The sequence below is a fragment of the Carassius auratus genome, chromosome 23, assembly GCF_003368295.1.
Source record: "Carassius auratus strain Wakin chromosome 23, ASM336829v1, whole genome shotgun sequence".
Classification (NCBI taxonomy): Eukaryota; Metazoa; Chordata; class Actinopteri; order Cypriniformes; family Cyprinidae; genus Carassius; species Carassius auratus.
Genome location: NC_039265.1, coordinates 10,067,426 through 10,085,290, shown reverse-complemented (window position 1 = coordinate 10,085,290; position 17,865 = coordinate 10,067,426). Strand labels below are relative to the sequence as shown.

The following is a 17,865-nucleotide window of genomic DNA, read 5'->3' as shown; positions in this document are numbered from 1 at the left end:
GTGTGTTTAATAAAAAATATATTAATAAGCAAGAATCTATTAGATGCTAATAAGCAGCAGAACTGTCACAATGTGAAAAGCTTTTCAGAGAAACCGATGGAGCGCAGCTAATGAACACTGCTGAAGGTTTGGAAGTGTGTGCATTGAAGAAGTTGACTCAATGTCAAGTTAATCTCCCGTTAAAACATCAGTTTGAAATCAACTGAATTTTTTATTTTATTTTATTGCACCTTTGAAACAATGAGCCACTTTACGCATTAGCTGAATAAACTGTATTCAATTCTTAATAATTCTCTGAATTTAAAAAAAATTAGGTGTCAACGTGTGGTGGCGTTAATTATAATTTTTAGACCTAAACCAAAACTTTAAGGAATAGTTCACCCACAAATTTACTCACCCCTCATGTCAAACCAAACCTGTTTGCTGTTAATACTGTATATATTCAGCTCTTTATTCATTCATTATTTCATTTCATTACACTGTTAAGGCAGTTTTACAGAAAGTTCAATTCAAGATGCACAATAATCACTCATATGAAATTAAATGAGGTCATGTGGCGAACATAATGGGGTCTTATAGTTATACATTAACTGAGGACTGTAAAGCGCTTTGAGTGCCTAGAAAAGCGCTATATAAATGTAATGAATTATTGTGGATAAAGTTTGTTACTTTGTATTTTTTTAATAGTTACTTTAAAAAGTAGTGGCAGTATGCAGTAATGTTACTGTTTTTAACTAAAACTATGACTTGAAAAAATTAAGCTAACATAAAATATAGCTAAATATAAATATGAAATAAAAAAATACTCAAACTAAAATAAATATGTAAATGAAAATGAGAAATTTTACCTTGGCAATTAATTGGATTTTTCTTTTTTTTTCTTTTAAGGGCAAAAACTAAACGAAAAAAAAAAGTTATAATGACAAAAGCACATAATTCAATTCTCAAAACTTAAATGAAAATTAAAAGAAATAAGAAAAGTATATAAAACAATAGCTAACTCAAAATATTTAGAAATACTATGTTAGTACATATAAATAAAACTACATTTAAACACTGGTATGCCGTATATAATGTTCAGTAAGTTAGTATTTAATTCTGAACAAAACCATTTATTATTATTACACTTTTTTTTAATGGTTGCAAAAGTTATAATGGCTTGGACTATAGAGAGTGACTGTTGTGATATGGATATGGACACATTTTGGTGAATTAATAAACTTTTCTGTCCTTTTTGAAGTTGAAAAGGGTCACTATGAATCATACTTACAATTAACAGGATGAAAATAAAGATGAATAAATGATGGCACTTTTTCTTTTTTTGCATGGACTATGCCTTTAAATGTAGTCTGTGATGAGATACACTCCAGCTGCAGTCAATAAGTGTCACAAAGATGAATGATTTCTGAATTAACCAGCCTCTAGTGATCTACAGGTCAGCTGTAACTCTTATCCAAAAGAGTATGAATGTTGTGTTTACATTTGAATGAGTTCATTGAAGAATACAACAGATGCTGTGAAGTCCCTGAACGGATCACAAAAATATTCCCTTCAACACCTCTTAATGGTGAAAATGAGCTTTTTATTCTTTTGCATTCACGTTGCAGGATTGAAGTCAATAATTATGTTTTATACTTCTTTTCTATTAAGACAATTGTCATTTTTAACAATAAAACATTAACATAACCTTTTTTTTTTTACAAGTCAAATTAAGAAATCTGTCCAGAGTGATTTGCACGGCACAAAACTTCGTCTTGTGGGTCGGAGGAAGCAAGAAACTACTGCAGTCTAAGCTTACAATGCTTTAAAATGCAGAAAGTATGGAGCAGGTTGAGAAATATGGCCATTACAATGTTGTTCACTTTCATTTGATGGATTACTGCCATGATGGATAGAAACTAATGTAAATGCCTTGAAATTAAAACATCAATTTAACACGTTTACTATTTAACGTTAAATGAATAGTTCACCCTAATATGAAAAATTGCTGAAAATGTACTCATCCTGAGTGTTTGTAAGAAAGAAATATATCATGAAAACGTTTTAACTTTAAACCGTTGCTTCTGCACAAAATAGAGCTCATAAAGAGTTCACAATCCATAATAACAATCATTTTGACGGCACCCATTCACTGCAGAGTGAGCAAGTGATGTAATGCTACATTTCTCTAAATCTGATGAAGAAACAAACTCATCTACATCTTGGATGGACTGAGGGAGAGAACATTTTCAGCAAATCTTCATTTTCATGTACTATTCCTTTAACAAGTCTACAAATTTACATAGAAAGGTGTATTCTCTCTGAAAAAAATAAATAATTTGTATTTATTTATTTTAAATTTGCGTGCCAAGGTTTTTGAAATATTGCACCCTCCCGTGGCGAGACGGTTTTGAGCATTTCCTCTCCGAGAGGTAATGACCTTGCTAACAGATAATAATAATCATTTTACTAAAAACCACACGCTAAAGAAAAGCAACACGAACATCCACAAGGAAACAAACAAAGAGTCTGACGTGATGAGCTGAACTCCTGGATCTATGAAGAGCCGACTTGCAGCAGAAAGTGATATTGCACTGAAGTAGATGTCCTCTCTCAAGATTCATGGGTCACTGGTGTGGTTTTTATTAGTATTCCTTAAAGAAAACAGCTGAATGAATGCCTGGAATTATGCTTCCATTGGGAGCCTCCAATTAATGCTGAAGGGCCGGTTACACGATGATGACTGGACAGCAAAGGTGGAGGTCTTTCTGTTTGCTTTACAGTGGGAAAACTAGAAAGCCAGAAAAGGTGGAGTATTGCCAGCCGCCTACCAGATTGCCCTTCTCCAGTTTCAGATAAACCTTGTCTTCTTTGTTGAGGTGCAGCAGGACTCCGTTGGTGGCAGCTTCACGTGTGACGTCTTTGTCACCGGCGAAGGCAGAGATCACTGGCTTTCCATTCAGCATTAAATTCACCTGGAAAACAGAGAAAATCAAATCTGAGATCTCAAGTGTGATAGGAAAAATTATTTTATCTTTAAGTGCAGTTTTTCATGACATTTGACTTGAAGCTTGCATATAATCAATACATATACTAAATAATAACTTATATTGTAATTCACTTTATATTTCCCCCCAAAATATGTTATTTATGATTATTTATAAAAATGTCAGTTATAATATCGCTGTAAAACATTAGCAATTTAAATAAATTACATTTTTGCTTTACAGTAATACTGCATGGATTGTAATTTAAAATTTACATAAAAAATTACAGCAATTTAAAATTGCTAATATTTTATAGCAATGTTATATCTTTGATTTAGTTATTATATACAAGTTATTATGTTAAGTTGTTATATTTATATTATTTATAGTGTTAAAATACTTTTAAGCATAAATACATTTTTTAAAGGTAAGAAAATTATTACAATACCTTATAATTGTTGGCGTAAACTGCATTTAACAAGATAATTCATGTACTGTTAACTGTAAAATATTCTTAAAATAAGATTTTTATAAAAGCAAGAATTATCATAATTTAAATACTAATTACAGAACAATTTTGTGATAAATTATAAGGAAATTGATTTGTTTTTTAATAACTTTTAAAAACACATGTTAAATACATGTTAAATACATGTTATTGTATTTTTATTTTTATACAAATTCAGTTATAATTTACTAACCAAAATAAATTTATGTATACATTAATGGGGGGAAAAGGTATTTTTGAAATAATGTTTATCAATAAAAATTTGAGTTTCCTCCTGAAAAGCACAGGAGTATTAGAAGTTTGTACTGAACTAATAACACATTTTAAATACTATATATATATATAGAGAGAGAGAGATAGAGAGATAGAGAGAGACTTCAAACGTTTCCCAGAATCCTGTTTCTCTAACTCTGTTCATTATGAAACTCAAATACGATATAAAATGAAGCTGATTCAATTGTTTTGTGCGTGAGAGAGATATAGTCAGTGCTTACTTGTATAGTCTGGCTCTGGTACACTTTAATTACGTGGAAGTTAAAGCTGTAGATTCCTTTCCGAGGACAAAGAAAGACGGAGTCCAGCGTGAAATAGTTTCCTATGTTCACAAGAACCTGGAAAAGAGGTTTTTCAGAGGTATCAGACCTGATTTAACACATGATGACAATGAAATATCCTATCCAGACTTACAGTTCTGTGAACTATGTATGCTTGTGATTCAAAAATCTCAAACAAAGACCTGCAAAAATCATACCAGATTAAAAAAACCAGCAGGAGTGAAATATGAATGCACGCATGTTTACAACTAGACTTTTCAACAATAATTCTCCTCAGCAGTGAAACAACAATCAGGATTTCCTATAGGCCTCCGTCACACTGATTTCTCATTCTCATGGTCATGCTGACCATCATTCAACTCTAATCTGGTGATGTGCCACCAGTGGTGGACAGTAACGGAGTAGCTTTACTTCGTTACTGTACTTAAGTACATTTTTCAAGTATCTGTACTTTACTGAAGTAGTTTTATTTTGAGTAACTTTTACTTTTACTTCACTACATTCCAAAGCATAAGATCGTACTTTTAACTTCACTACATTTCATAAAACATATCGTCACTCCCTATAATATATCACGTGCTCCGACACGCAGAAGCGGTGTCTGATTCATCATGAACGAACTGAGTCTTTTCAAAATAAACCTTTAAATCGGATCGCGAATCGCACCAAACGATTCGTTTACGAATTAGAATGATCCGATTGCAGCTGTTCTGCAGTCGACCACTTACTGATTCAAATGAACCGTTTAGTATGAGTCTACAGAAGTAAGAACCGTGAGATATTGTGAGCGCGTGCGTCTGATTTTGCTAAAATTAAGTTATTAATGTCGGAATTTAGGATTAATTATTGTAACTGAAAATCATATTTTTTATTATTTATTTTATATATTTTATTTGATAATTTAGAATTATTACTGAAATACAACCTTTTTTTTTTGTTTCAAACAGTTCATTGAACAATAATAAATAAAGTACCTGAAGATGACAATGAAGTAAATGTATAATAATTAGCAAAGATGATTAATTTAGCGATGTAAACGCGCGTGTGAGGGGCGGAGACGCGCTGCCGAGCGTCAGACGCGCTTGAGGACCAAACACAGCAGAGCGGTAGGAAACTTCACTCCTCTCTCTGGTCTGAGTCTTTCATAGAGTCGACTCGGTTGATTCAGATCGGGACTTCACAGCCTGTTCGCGACTCGGTTGATTCAGATCGGGACTTCTGGACTTCGGAGCATTTTCGCGACTCCGTTGATTCAGATCGGCACTTCGGAGCATGTTCGCGACTCGGTTGATTCAGATCGGCACTTCGGAGCCTGTTCGCGACTCGGTTGATTCAGATCGGGACTTCGGAGCATGTTCGCGACTCGGTTGATTCAGATCGGCACTTCGGAGCCTGTTCGCGACTCGGTTGATTCAGATCGGGACTTCGGAGCATGTTCGCGACTCGGTTGATTCAGATCGGCACTTCGGAGCCTGTTCGCGACTCGGTTGATTCAGATCAGGACTTCGTAGCCTGTTCGCGACTCGGTTGATTCAGATCGGCACTTCGGAGCATGTTCGCGACTCGGTTGATTCAGATCGGCACTTCGGAGCCTGTTCGCGACTCGGTTGATTCAGATCGGGACTTCGGAGCATGTTCGCGACTCGGTTGATTCAGATCGGCACTTCGGAGCCTGTTCGCGACTCGGTTGATTCAGATCGGGACTTCGGAGCATGTTCGCGACTCGGTTGATTCAGATCGGCACTTCGGAGCCTGTTCGCGACTCGGTTGATTCAGATCAGGACTTCGTAGCCTGTTCGCGACTCGGTTGATTCAGATCGGCACTTCGGAGCATGTTCCCGACTCGGTTGATTCAGATCGGCACTTCGGAGCATGTTCGCGACTCGGTTGATACCGATCGGCACTTCGGAGCCTGTTCGCGACTCGGTTGATTCAGATCAGGACTTCGGAGCCTGTTCGCGACTCGGTTGATTCAGATCGGCACTTCGGAGCATGTTCGCGACTCCGTTGATTCAGATCGGCACTTCGGAGCTTGTTCGCGACTCGGTTGATTCAGATCGGCACTTCGGAGCCTGTTGGCGACTTGGTTGATTCAGATTGGGACTTCGGAGCATGTTTGAGATTTTTTTTTTATTCAGATCTCGAAGCAGGAAGTGTTTGTCAAACAGTTAATTGGTGATAAATGAATATTTGAACTTGAGGCTTTTTTTTTTTAGACGAGTAACGTTAGACAGACATGAATGTTTATTCAGAACGGTACTGAAAATAAGTAAATATTGTAGCTGATGCTAAATGTCTAGCAGGCTTGCTGGTGCTAACTTGAGGTAATTTTTATAAATAATGTCCAAATATTTTTATTCAACCACCTATATATATATATATATATATATATATATATATATATATATAGATAGATAGATAGATAGACATAGATATATAGATATATAGATTACATCTGGGGAGAAAAGAAAGGATGTGATGTTCAGAACATGGTAACTACAGTAATTATCAAAGAGGGGAAGAGATGCACCCCGTTTGGCCAGGGGTGTTTTTAGCTACACCGCAGACAAGGTTTGAGAAGGAAAAAAATCATTAAGAAAATATAATTATATTTTCCTTAAGATGTTCTTCCTAACTTCAGGCCTTATTATCTTGTCATATAAAACCACAAACTTTAAAATACTTTTTTCTTACGGGTGAAGATCAGATTAGAATCTCTGTTTTCTCTCAGGTACATCACAGTGTAAGCTTCACAGTGAACATTACTCTCTTAAGCGTAGTCCATATCAACAACAAAAATATATCTTGACTCCATATAGTGGTTATTTTGGAAAAAATCCCAGGTATTTTGAGCAGTAGGATTATAAAAAAAATGTGCTAATATAAAATTAAATTAGCCTATATAAAATTGCAAACATCTATCTTTTAGTACTTTTTTACTTAAGTACATACAAAATTGAGTACTTTTGTACTTTCACTTGAGTAAAATTGAAAAAGGAGTACTTTTACTTTTACTGGAGTAATATTTTATTATTTGTATCTGTACTTTTACTCAAGTACTTGATTTATGTACTTCGTCCACCACTGTGTGCCACCAGGAACTATAGGAAATGCAGGACAATCAATCATACAGTAGGTGGATTTTCACTCGTGCAAAAGACAGAAACTATATCTGAAGCAGGATATTCACCACGAAGAAGACTTTTTAACGAACCAAGGCAGCGTAAATGCATTTATGATCAATTTAAAGTATTGATTCATTACATTGAAGATATATAAAACTAGGACTTTGAAAAAATAATTTTCAGCACATGCAGTGGTTAAATCAACACTGTTAAAAGTGGTTAAAACCACACTTTAAAAAAATGAATTTACAGGTGCATCTCAATAAATTAGAATGTAGTTTAGGTCTTTGATTCTTTTAATTGTGATGATTTTGGCTCACACTTAACAAAAATCTCAACAAATCAGAATACTTCATAAGATACTGTAAAAAAAACATGTTTTTAGTGAAATGTTGGCCTTCTGGAGAGTATGTTAATTTACTGTACATGTATTCAATACTTGGTAGGGGCTCCTTTTGCTTAATACTTGGTAGAGGCTCTTTTTGCTTTAATTGCTTCCTCAATTCGGCGTGGCATGGAGGTGATCAGTTTGTGGCACTGCTGAGGTGGTCTGGAAGCCCAGGTTTCTGTGACAGTGGTCTTCAGCTCATCTGCATTGTTTGGTCTCTTGTTTCTCATCTTCCTCTTGACAATAGCCATAGATTCTCTCTGGGGTTCAGATCTGGTGAGTTTGCTGACCAGTCAAGCACACAAACACCATGGTCATTTAACCAACTTTTGGTGCTTTTGGCAGTTTGGGCAGGTGCAAACTCCTTCTGGAAAATGAAATCAGCATCTTCAAAAAGCTGGTCAGCAGAAGGAAGCAGGAAGTGCTCCAAAATGTCTTAGTAAATGAGTGCAGTGACTTTGTTTTGCAAAAAACACAATGGACCAACACCAGCAGATGTCATTGCACCACAAATCATCACAGACTGTGGAAACTTAACACTGGACTTCAAGCAATTTGGGCTATGAGCTTCTCCAGCCTTCCTCCAGACTCTGGGACCTTGGTTTCATAACTTAAGTCAGTTAAAAACCTCATAATCATGAAAAGTTTACATTTGAGTTTTGCAACAACGCACCCAAATACAGTAACAGCAATGATGTGCATACAAGGATTTAAGTCTTAAAGATTTGGGAATGATTTAAATAACATGTCACCTACAAAACTATAATAAAAACAAATGATTTTTTCTCTCTCTATTATTTTAAACGGTGCAACAATAATAAAACTCTTTACACTCTGGCAAAAATGCAGGACAGCTGACCTTAAATCAAATGTTATTAGAGCCAAACGTCCTGCAACAGGCTTAAAACACAGGTTTCTCAAAACTGATGAAATTTCAGGTTATGTCGAAAAACTGATTGAAGTAAACATCAAAAAGAAAGTGTATTTATTGTTTTCACCTTGTAGACAGAAAGAAGAGTAGACAGAGTTCGTATATTGACCCTCTGAGCACACAAAGGTACATTTGTACATTGTGCTCTCTCTTTTGATCTTTGCTTTATTAAAACTGAAGAAGAACTCAAACAGGGAGAATTCATATTTGTTGCTACATGGAAAGAACCTATGAGGATATATATATGACAGTATATGACAATATTTATGCTGCATATATGCGTATATGCCACATAATGGTGCCAGTCAGAGTAGAAAATCAAAAGTTTTCCTTGTGTTAAGTCAAAGTCTTTAATTTCCCTTTGAGTTTCTGTTTTGGGGTGCTTTTATTTTGCATTGTAGTATTGTGTAATAGGTTTATTGCGCCATTAATAGATGATTTTGAGCATTTGAGAGATGCACAAGTGCATGATTCTCTGTAACGTATTGACTTTAGTATATATATATATATATATATATATATATATATATATATATATACACTAGGGCTGAAACAGTTAGTCGACATTATCAATAATGTCGACGATAAAACAAATTGTCTGCAAATGTTCTTGAGTAGTGGTTTGATGTCGTATCTACCTAATGTGACAGCCTGCAATAATGCAGTTTGACCAGTGTGGCGCTGTAGCGATTCGATTATTTTTCGCGAACCGGTTCTTTCGGACGGTTCGATTCAATGAACCGGTTGAAAAAAAGGGTTCAGCAGTTCTTTTACGCTTGACGTAATGACATCATTGGCGATGACGTAATGCCGTCATGTCTATCAAATATATATATATATATATATATATATATATATATATATATATATATATATATATATATATATATAAGTCAGTAATCATAACTTTAGTCAGTTAAAAACCTCATAATCATGAAAAGTTTACATTTGAGTTTTGCAACAATACCCAAATACAGTAACAGAAATGATGTGCATACAAGGATTTAAGTCTTAAATATATAAGTAAATAAATTAGGTGTCATCAGCGCAGAAACCATGTCCACTTACTATATATAATCCATTGCAATGTATTTTTTATTAAATGAACTTACGTTTTCGCCAGATTGCCCTTCATCCAAGCCCTCGGTTTACCCGCGCTCATAACATTAGCACAGAATCAGTAATGATGACACATTCACAAAATGAGTTTGTAGTAAACAGAACATGAACACTAGTAGAGCAGCCGATGAAACTGAACTGCAGCACGTGCCGGTTAGAGCGATTCTCGTTCTCGAGTCAAGAACCGGTTACATCGGTTTTCGGATCATCAGTACACTGAACCGAAAACCATTTCTTTCGGACGCGTCCGATTCTAAAACCGAGGAGCTGATTATACTCTGCATGCGCGATTGAGCGTGAAGCCAACTGACTCACAGCATGTCTGAACCAAAGTGATTCTTTTGGTGATTGATTCTGATTCTGTGCTAATGTTATGAGCGCGGGTAATCAGGGCTTGGATGAAGGGCAATCTGGAGAAACGTAAATTCAATTTTAAGCTTCATTTTCAGGTATATGCTAATTTAGTAAATATACTATAATCTGTCATTTTTGACCACTACTTTAACAGCACCAGAGGGATGAATCAAAGTACATTTATTTGAGGAGCAAAATTACTTAAGATATTCAGTCAAGTTTTCTAAATAATTCTGCAAAATGAAGTAAATTTATGCTTAAAAAAAACAACAACAAAAAATATCTGCCTTTGGGATCAGATTAAAGATAAAAAATTCAGATAACATTTTTACCCCACTTGGAGATTATTAGTCACTTAATTTTGAGCAATTCTTCATTTTTATTTATTTATTTTTGTCTTCATTTAAAAATTACTATATATTTGTACAAGAAAACTAGATAAGTTAAAAATCGTTTTTTGAAGTGTACAGACCTTTGCACTGAAGAACAAGATCATGCTGGAAAACACAATCATCAGGTTTGCTTCTCATTAGGCAAAGCAAATTCTAAGACACTAATGAACTACATTTTAAAAGATTTAACTGTTACACTTTTCTTGTATTAAATTAAATAAATGCTTTCCCTCTCAGATTTTGGGACCCCACTGTATGTGATGCATGAATATTTATAGAGCGGCGCGGCAGTGATGCACTGACTCTATATGAAGGCAACAAAGGCTTTGCGCATAAAACTAGCTGTGATATTGCACTAGGATTACTCAGCATCCCAAACACCCAGCTCTTTTGTTGGTTCACAAAGCTCTTGGTATACCATTCACAAGGGCAGATTTCTCTCTCTTTCTCTCTCAGCGGTGTCCCACGAGCCAGAGACGTGCCAGGACAGGTGACTGGACGGTGTTATGTGTGTCAAGGTGCTGGAGCTCAGCGGCTGAGGGCAGCTGGTCAGTCCTGCACCTTTTTTTTTTTTTTTTTTACCTTGTATTTTTTTCATTTTCCTGCAGCCAAAGCAATGAGAGGAGAATAATGGCTCCTCAAGGGCAAAATGAACACAGCTTCCTGTGCATCTCAGCAAAAAGAAACAATTTTATCCTAACCCATCTGTCGAAATCTCTGGGAATTAAAGAAATAGATCATCCTTAGATGCTAATTCATTTACTCTCCCTTGTTTTGCTCCAGACCCATGTGACTTTCCTTCTTCTGTGGAAAATAAAAATGTTGAATTCTGTACACTGGAAAAAAAGGTGTACAAACAATTTTTTACTCAGCTATTCTCCACTATTTTATAGTATTCTTTTTTTTTTTTTACATTGCAGTTGGTTTCTTTTTCCATCACAATAAATTGGGACTGAGGCTTTCAATGGCAACAAGGATGCAAAAGCATCATAAAAATAGTCATATTTTGAATCTTTTGTAGGGGACTGCACTGAAAAAAACGATTCGTTGTCTGAACAACCATTACTTATAAAAGTAAATATATTAAACACAAAAAACGAAGTATTTATAACTTTTCAATGTCTACTTAACATATATAGTTCATGTAACACAAAAATATAAGTTACAAAGTGAACTTAAGTTTATGCATAAATACAACAAAAGAAAATAAGTAATGACAACTACTAGTACAATTATGTTAAAATTAAGTAAATATAGCATAAAATTATTAGTATTTGACTGTGAGCCATGTGATATGCTGTTTCCTGCCAAGGAGCCATTTTGTGAAGCACATGTGAAGACGGTGAGAAGAGGTAAGCTAACTTTTTTTGAAAACTAAGTATAATATTAGATTTATCTCGTTTATTGCGTTTGTAATCTAAAAAGGAACTGTTAAACTGAATTTCTGAATTGCTTAGAATAATGCTTCTGAAATTAGAAACCTGTTAGGAATACTTATGAAAACAGAGTCTGTTCGTGTTAACCCATTCCAGAATAATAAAAATAATAATTGTTCTCATGTTCTCTATAAGTGGCAGTCTGGGCCTGGGCACAGGTTAATTTTGAGGTTTGGTTTATATTACATTGTAAAATATATGCTACATGTCAGTATGTATGCATGATAATTAAATAATGGTGATCTCGATTCAGACACATGCAAACTTATTTCTAAATGAAAAACGATTCCTCTGTCTAGTTTCCTCTGCCGCTGATCCGAAGAGAGTGCCATTAATGGATAAGGTAGATACAAAATGTGCAAAGCGGTGGCTCTTCAGGATCAGGATTGAAAATCTATTTCTGTTTATCTAAAGAAAGTCATTAATCAGGAACAGTGTGAGGATGAGTAAATAATGAAAACATTTTGTGTGAATCAACTGACTGACTTGGCCATGCTCCAATTAGCTTAAAAAAATCTTCACTGTAGAAATTTCAGATCATTGTTGTGGTGTATAGATTTTTATTTTCTCTTTCAAAATTCATTTTCCTTTAAACGTTTGCACGGAGAAACAATCAGAAAAAATATCAAGTGGTGTTGTAAGTAAATACACATTTGCTTTGTTTTGTTTTTTTTAAAGATACTCATGGGAATAAGGAGAAACTGGAACTGTTCACACTTAAAATCATCATGAAAGGTGGCTCAACAGATGATCCATTACAGACTGGGATAGTGCTGGAAGGCATAGAGGTGATGATGGGATTGGCAGGTGTTGCAAAGGCTTGTGTTTTTCTGCTTGGCCTAATTTATGCAATTAATCTGAGTTACCCCAAAGAGCTCAATGTGCAATGTTTGTCTGCAACTGTTCGATTAAATTCTTGATTTATTCTTAGGATGTTTGTCGCGTGTTCCAAAAGTAAATGTTAGAAAAATTGTTGTAAAGGGTGAAAAAAAGTGATCTATTGTGAAGTTTGCAATCTCTCTGTTACAAACAAAACATAAAAGAAAGAAAGATTTTTTTTTTTTTTTTTCTATTAGGAATTTTGTACAAAAGTAAATGTTTGAAAAATGTAAACCCTTTAAGAAGTGTTGCAAAAGGTGAAAAATCAAGAAAATAACATGTTGGAAATGAAGCTACATTTGTATATTTGTCACATTTTGTTGTACATTCATGATGTGTGGTTTTAGGCTTCACCTTCACGGCAGCCTGTCAAAAAATAAACTGAAATGCTTTATTTTGTGTAATTTGCTTGTTTAATTTATTTAAGATGCGATGACTAAGCAGACCAATAGCTGAATATCTAAAATCAGTTTAAATGTTAAGTTGGTTCAACTCAATTTTTTTTATATAAAAGAGCTTAAATGTTAAGTTAACACAACTTGAAATTACTTGGTAGATTATATAATGTTGAATATTTTAAGTAAAGAACGTTGAGTCAACTCAAATAATTAAGTTCATATAACAAAGATTATCTTGTTTATTTTAAGTAAAATTGTTCCAAGTTAGGTTTACTTAAAAAGTGTGTTGCAAAAATGGTGCATATATATTTTAAGTAAATCCAACACATCATTTTTACCAGTGTGGATATAGCTGGATAGTAGCTTTGTGTGAGGCAGGTGACATCCAATTAAAAGTGAAATTTTGAAGAAGAAAAGCTGTAACATTATTTTCTTGTAATACTCTAATAATCGTATTGATTTGATTGAGCTTGAGCTTTCAAGAATCAGAAAGGATGCAAAAGCACCAAAACAGTAACATAAACATAGTCATGCATTATATTTCATACCTTTTATAGGCATAAAGGTTTCTGTTAGGGAACGGTTCACAATTTAAGTCTTATTTACTTAAACAGTTAAGTCTGATAATGTTTCCCGTGATCAGTGTGAACGAATCATTGAGTCTGTGAGTTGAATCTAGGAGTCAGATAAGTCTGATACATGAACGAATCAGCCGTGAAATTACTAGTAAATGTCACAAACAATTACGAATAAATAGATGAATTATGCATGAACTTTTGAAGTAGAAGAAACTTATTGTAAAACACGCTCTAACAATCTTATTAACAATCTCAAAAATTCATATTTACAGTGTAGTTGGTGTGTTTTCCGATTAAATGAGAATTGAGCTTTCAAGCATCAAAAATCTTGCAAAAGCACCATACAATAGCTTTATGTGAGGAACAAGTCAAAACTGATGTTGTATTCACTGACGATATTTTCCATAACCAACGTGAATGAATCACTGAGTCGGTGAGTTGAATTTGAGAATTCATTCTAAAACACGAACGAATCATTTAGATTTCTCTATATTAACTGATTCACAAAAAAAATCTGATTCGCTCACAATGGACAGTGTTAATAATGAACTTTTCATACTTTCAGTGAATATTAAAATGGATTTCAATCTGTTCCACACGAAAATAAATCATATGACTTAAAAAAAAATTAAAACCTCGCAAAAGAAATGCTTTAGTTATAATAAACCACTTTTATGGTGCTATATCCTTTGTAGGATTTACATCTACATTTTTTTCTTCTACATCAGACAGGTTTGAAACAATAGGAGGGTGAGTAAACACTGAGAAATAAATGTTATACGGAAGCTTAAGTAATCTTCATGTCTAAAACATTCCTCCTTTACCTTCTGGGAAATAATTGAATCATGAGAAACAAATACACATTGACCTCAACTCCAGCATCATTTTCATTTATTTCAAGGATATTGGTAATACAATAGTTAGCTTTTTTCTTCGGGGATGCACATCATGCAGGCTGCGTGTTTGATCTGACCCTGCATAATGACGTTCCTTCATTAATTCTACCCCGTCTTTGACCAAGCATGCGAACTGAATGAAATCAGGTGCACCAAAACACGCAGAGAATAAAAAATTCACACTTTTTTTATATGCTTTTATAATGCTTTAAAGTTCATATCAAAAGGAATGGCAGTAATTTGAAAAGCAGTATGCCGTGAATTCAGCACATGCATAATGTTTCCAATTAACATTTTTCAGTCATAAAGCTAAAGGCTGAAATTAAGCAATGCGTGTGAATGCATGAGGACAGCACACAACACTTTCATCACAAACACAGCTAAAAATAAGCAATAGAATAAGAACAAATCTCTGCCCTTTACAGGCCTGACAGTTTGTCTCGTCACTAATGACCTATGACAGTGGTATTTCATGCCTGTGTATCTGCTGCAGTAATGGAAACCCTGCGTTTATGTGCTGGCAGGCTCAAACACACAGTTGCAATTTATTATTTAGGAACGATTTGACTTTTTTTGTACAGGAGAGCAGCTGTGAATCTAATCAAAGTTATGAAACAATCTTTTCCATGTACAAATATGTTCACAAAATGTATCCTGAATTTTTAAAACTGAACTCTCATCCAAATAATGTATTTTGAATTCATCCCAGCTGATTTTTTTTTTCAAATTATCCATGCTAATGTCCATATTAAATTCAAAGTAATACCTGACCTCTTGACCTAATGCAGTTATCACAGTAATCTAATTTAGAACAAAATTAACTAATGCATATTCATTGTGACCTGCTGTAATGATGACCAGTTAATTTAATTATTTAGTGCTTTATGCCTGTTGTATTTTAATATTCCATAATACTGGTTTCATTTAATTAGATCCAAAATATGTGAAGGTAAAATGAGCTTTAAAAACACCATCAGTGTTACAAATATTAAACAAATTCATTGAATTACAAAAGGAAGGGGCAAGTTGTCACACGTGTATTTTGTAATTTTATACATACAATATTTAGGTATTGGCCAAATTAATAATTTGATATCTCTATGTGGTATAATTTATTCGATTTTATTTATTCATTCACAATTGTCTGACAGGCTGTTTAATGATAATGTGACAACTTACCCCTGGATAATGCCAGAACATACGTCACTAAGAAGTTAATTATTCAAATTCTTTGTAGATAAAACTGAAATATACATAAACTGAATTAAAAAATTAACATATCCACAATTATTAGTCTAAAGCACGAGCTTCCCCAAGTTAGACGGTCTGAAAAGTCAAAGTCTGTACAAATAAAATAAATAAATACACAAAACTGTTTCAGCATAGCATGTGTAAAACCATCAAATTCAGACTTACCTGGTCAAAATATATGATTCTCGTTTTATTGCTCATCTCCGAGGGCTCGTGGTTGTTGCTCCTGACCGCGGAGAAAGCCACTTTGGAGTTGGCGGCGCGCACGGAGATGCCCAGAGGCGAGGACGAGCTCTTCCAGTCGGCGGGGTTCGAGTCACAAACCACCAGACACTTGCCCTCCAGGACGATGGGTTCCGTGTCATTCTGAGCCGAAACCAGCTCACACATGACGGCCAGGCAGAAAAACAGAGCCACGCAGTCGACACACGCCTTACTGAAGCGCGTTACGGACACCATGATGAACGATCTCCAGTGTAGCCCAAATCCGAACGGCTCTCTGTGTCCCGTCACTTCGCGTCTGCTCCGTGTTTGTGCTTGTTTACGCCAAACATCCGTCCAGACACCAGCTGCTGATTTACAAATCACCAAACGCGCGTAGGTGGATGCACCAAGCTTATGTCGATAGTCATTTTTTTGATTGTTTGAATTCTTTCCGTGTGATTCCTACAGTTTTCAACTCCGGAGGATCGGTCAGGCGAGTTTTGGAGAGCGGCAGTTTTCCGTGGGTTCCTGGCGACTCCGCGTAAAAATCCACTCAGTGCGCACTGAGATCATTATCCGCAATACATGCGCAACAGACACTTCTTGTCTATATTACTTTTGCGTCATTAAACGAAGCACGGAAACTAAACACAAACCCCTATAATGACCCTCTTCGCATATCTGTGGATGTTTCACTCTCTCTCGACCAAAAGACACTTCTGTGAGCGCGCGCACACCCTTAATGACGCCCGACTCTATGAACTCACTGTGACACACGATATGCTGCGTAACGTCAGACGATTCATATATACACACCTGAGACCCATCAAACAGAAAGATATTTACAGTTTTATATTAATAATAATAATAATTATTATTATTATTACTATTAATACAAATATTTTATATATCATACATGCAAACATTATTCGTGATAATATTAATATTATTTGTAACATTAACAAAATTGATATTGATATATTGTCAAACTGTGTGTGTGTGTGTATATATATATATATATATATATATATATATATATATATATATATATATATATATATATATATATATATATATATACATATCATTTTCTCAATATACACCCTGAAAAAATACTTTATTTATTATTATTATTAATAATAATTATTATGTAATATTTAGTATTATGTATTATATTAAGTTTGATATATCACATTCACTCACTATAATTCATGACTGATTAATATAATTATTGAATGTAATTCTTTTTTTTTTTTTTTACAATATTGGTAACAGTTTATTTTAAGGTGTCCTTGTTACGTTACATGTACTATTATAACAACAAATAATTATGCACAATTACATGCAAGTAACCCTAAGCCAAACCCTAATTCTAACCCTAACCATTTAGTAAGTACATGTTATTAAATAATATTACTCAGTCAGTACTTAAATGTATAATTACACTGTAACAGGGACACCTTTATATATATACTTTAATATTGGACAGACCTCAAAAACATGCATAACAATGCCTAAAAATATATTTTATATATTTATTATAAAATATAATTTATTTATATAATATATTTATAATATATACACATATATGTCCAGTTGACACAAATGGGCTTAAAGGCAGTGTTTGGTATCCATTAAACAATCAAACTAAAAAAAGCACCCACTTCATTGGACAAAACTGAAACTGCCTGGTCTCAAGAGAATATGCCTTCAAAAATAAATAAATAAATGAAAAGAATTACTGAGTGAAGTTATATGAGGGACAAGCAATTCATGTGCAATATAATGGAGCTGTGAAGCGTTTCAATATTTGGCTTTATGCGTTTGGTGCTGCTTTATGCATCTCAAGTTGGAGTCATGAATGTTATTTGCTCTATGGACTATTA

General features: G+C 34.3%; 1 protein-coding gene across 1 annotated transcript; it reads right to left on the bottom strand.

Moving 5' to 3' along the window:
• Positions 1-1,127: 1,127 nt before the first annotated feature.
• On the bottom strand, positions 1,128-16,703 carry LOC113041262 (cerebellin-4-like). Its single transcript, XM_026199694.1, has 3 exons — positions 15,941-16,703; positions 3,969-4,085; positions 1,128-2,954 (listed from the first exon to the last, which is right to left on the bottom strand). The coding sequence occupies exons 1-3, from the start codon at positions 16,232-16,234 to the stop codon at positions 2,757-2,759; spliced, it is 609 nt and encodes a 202-aa protein (XP_026055479.1). The 5' UTR covers positions 16,235-16,703; the 3' UTR covers positions 1,128-2,756.
• Positions 16,704-17,865: the final 1,162 nt, after the last annotated feature.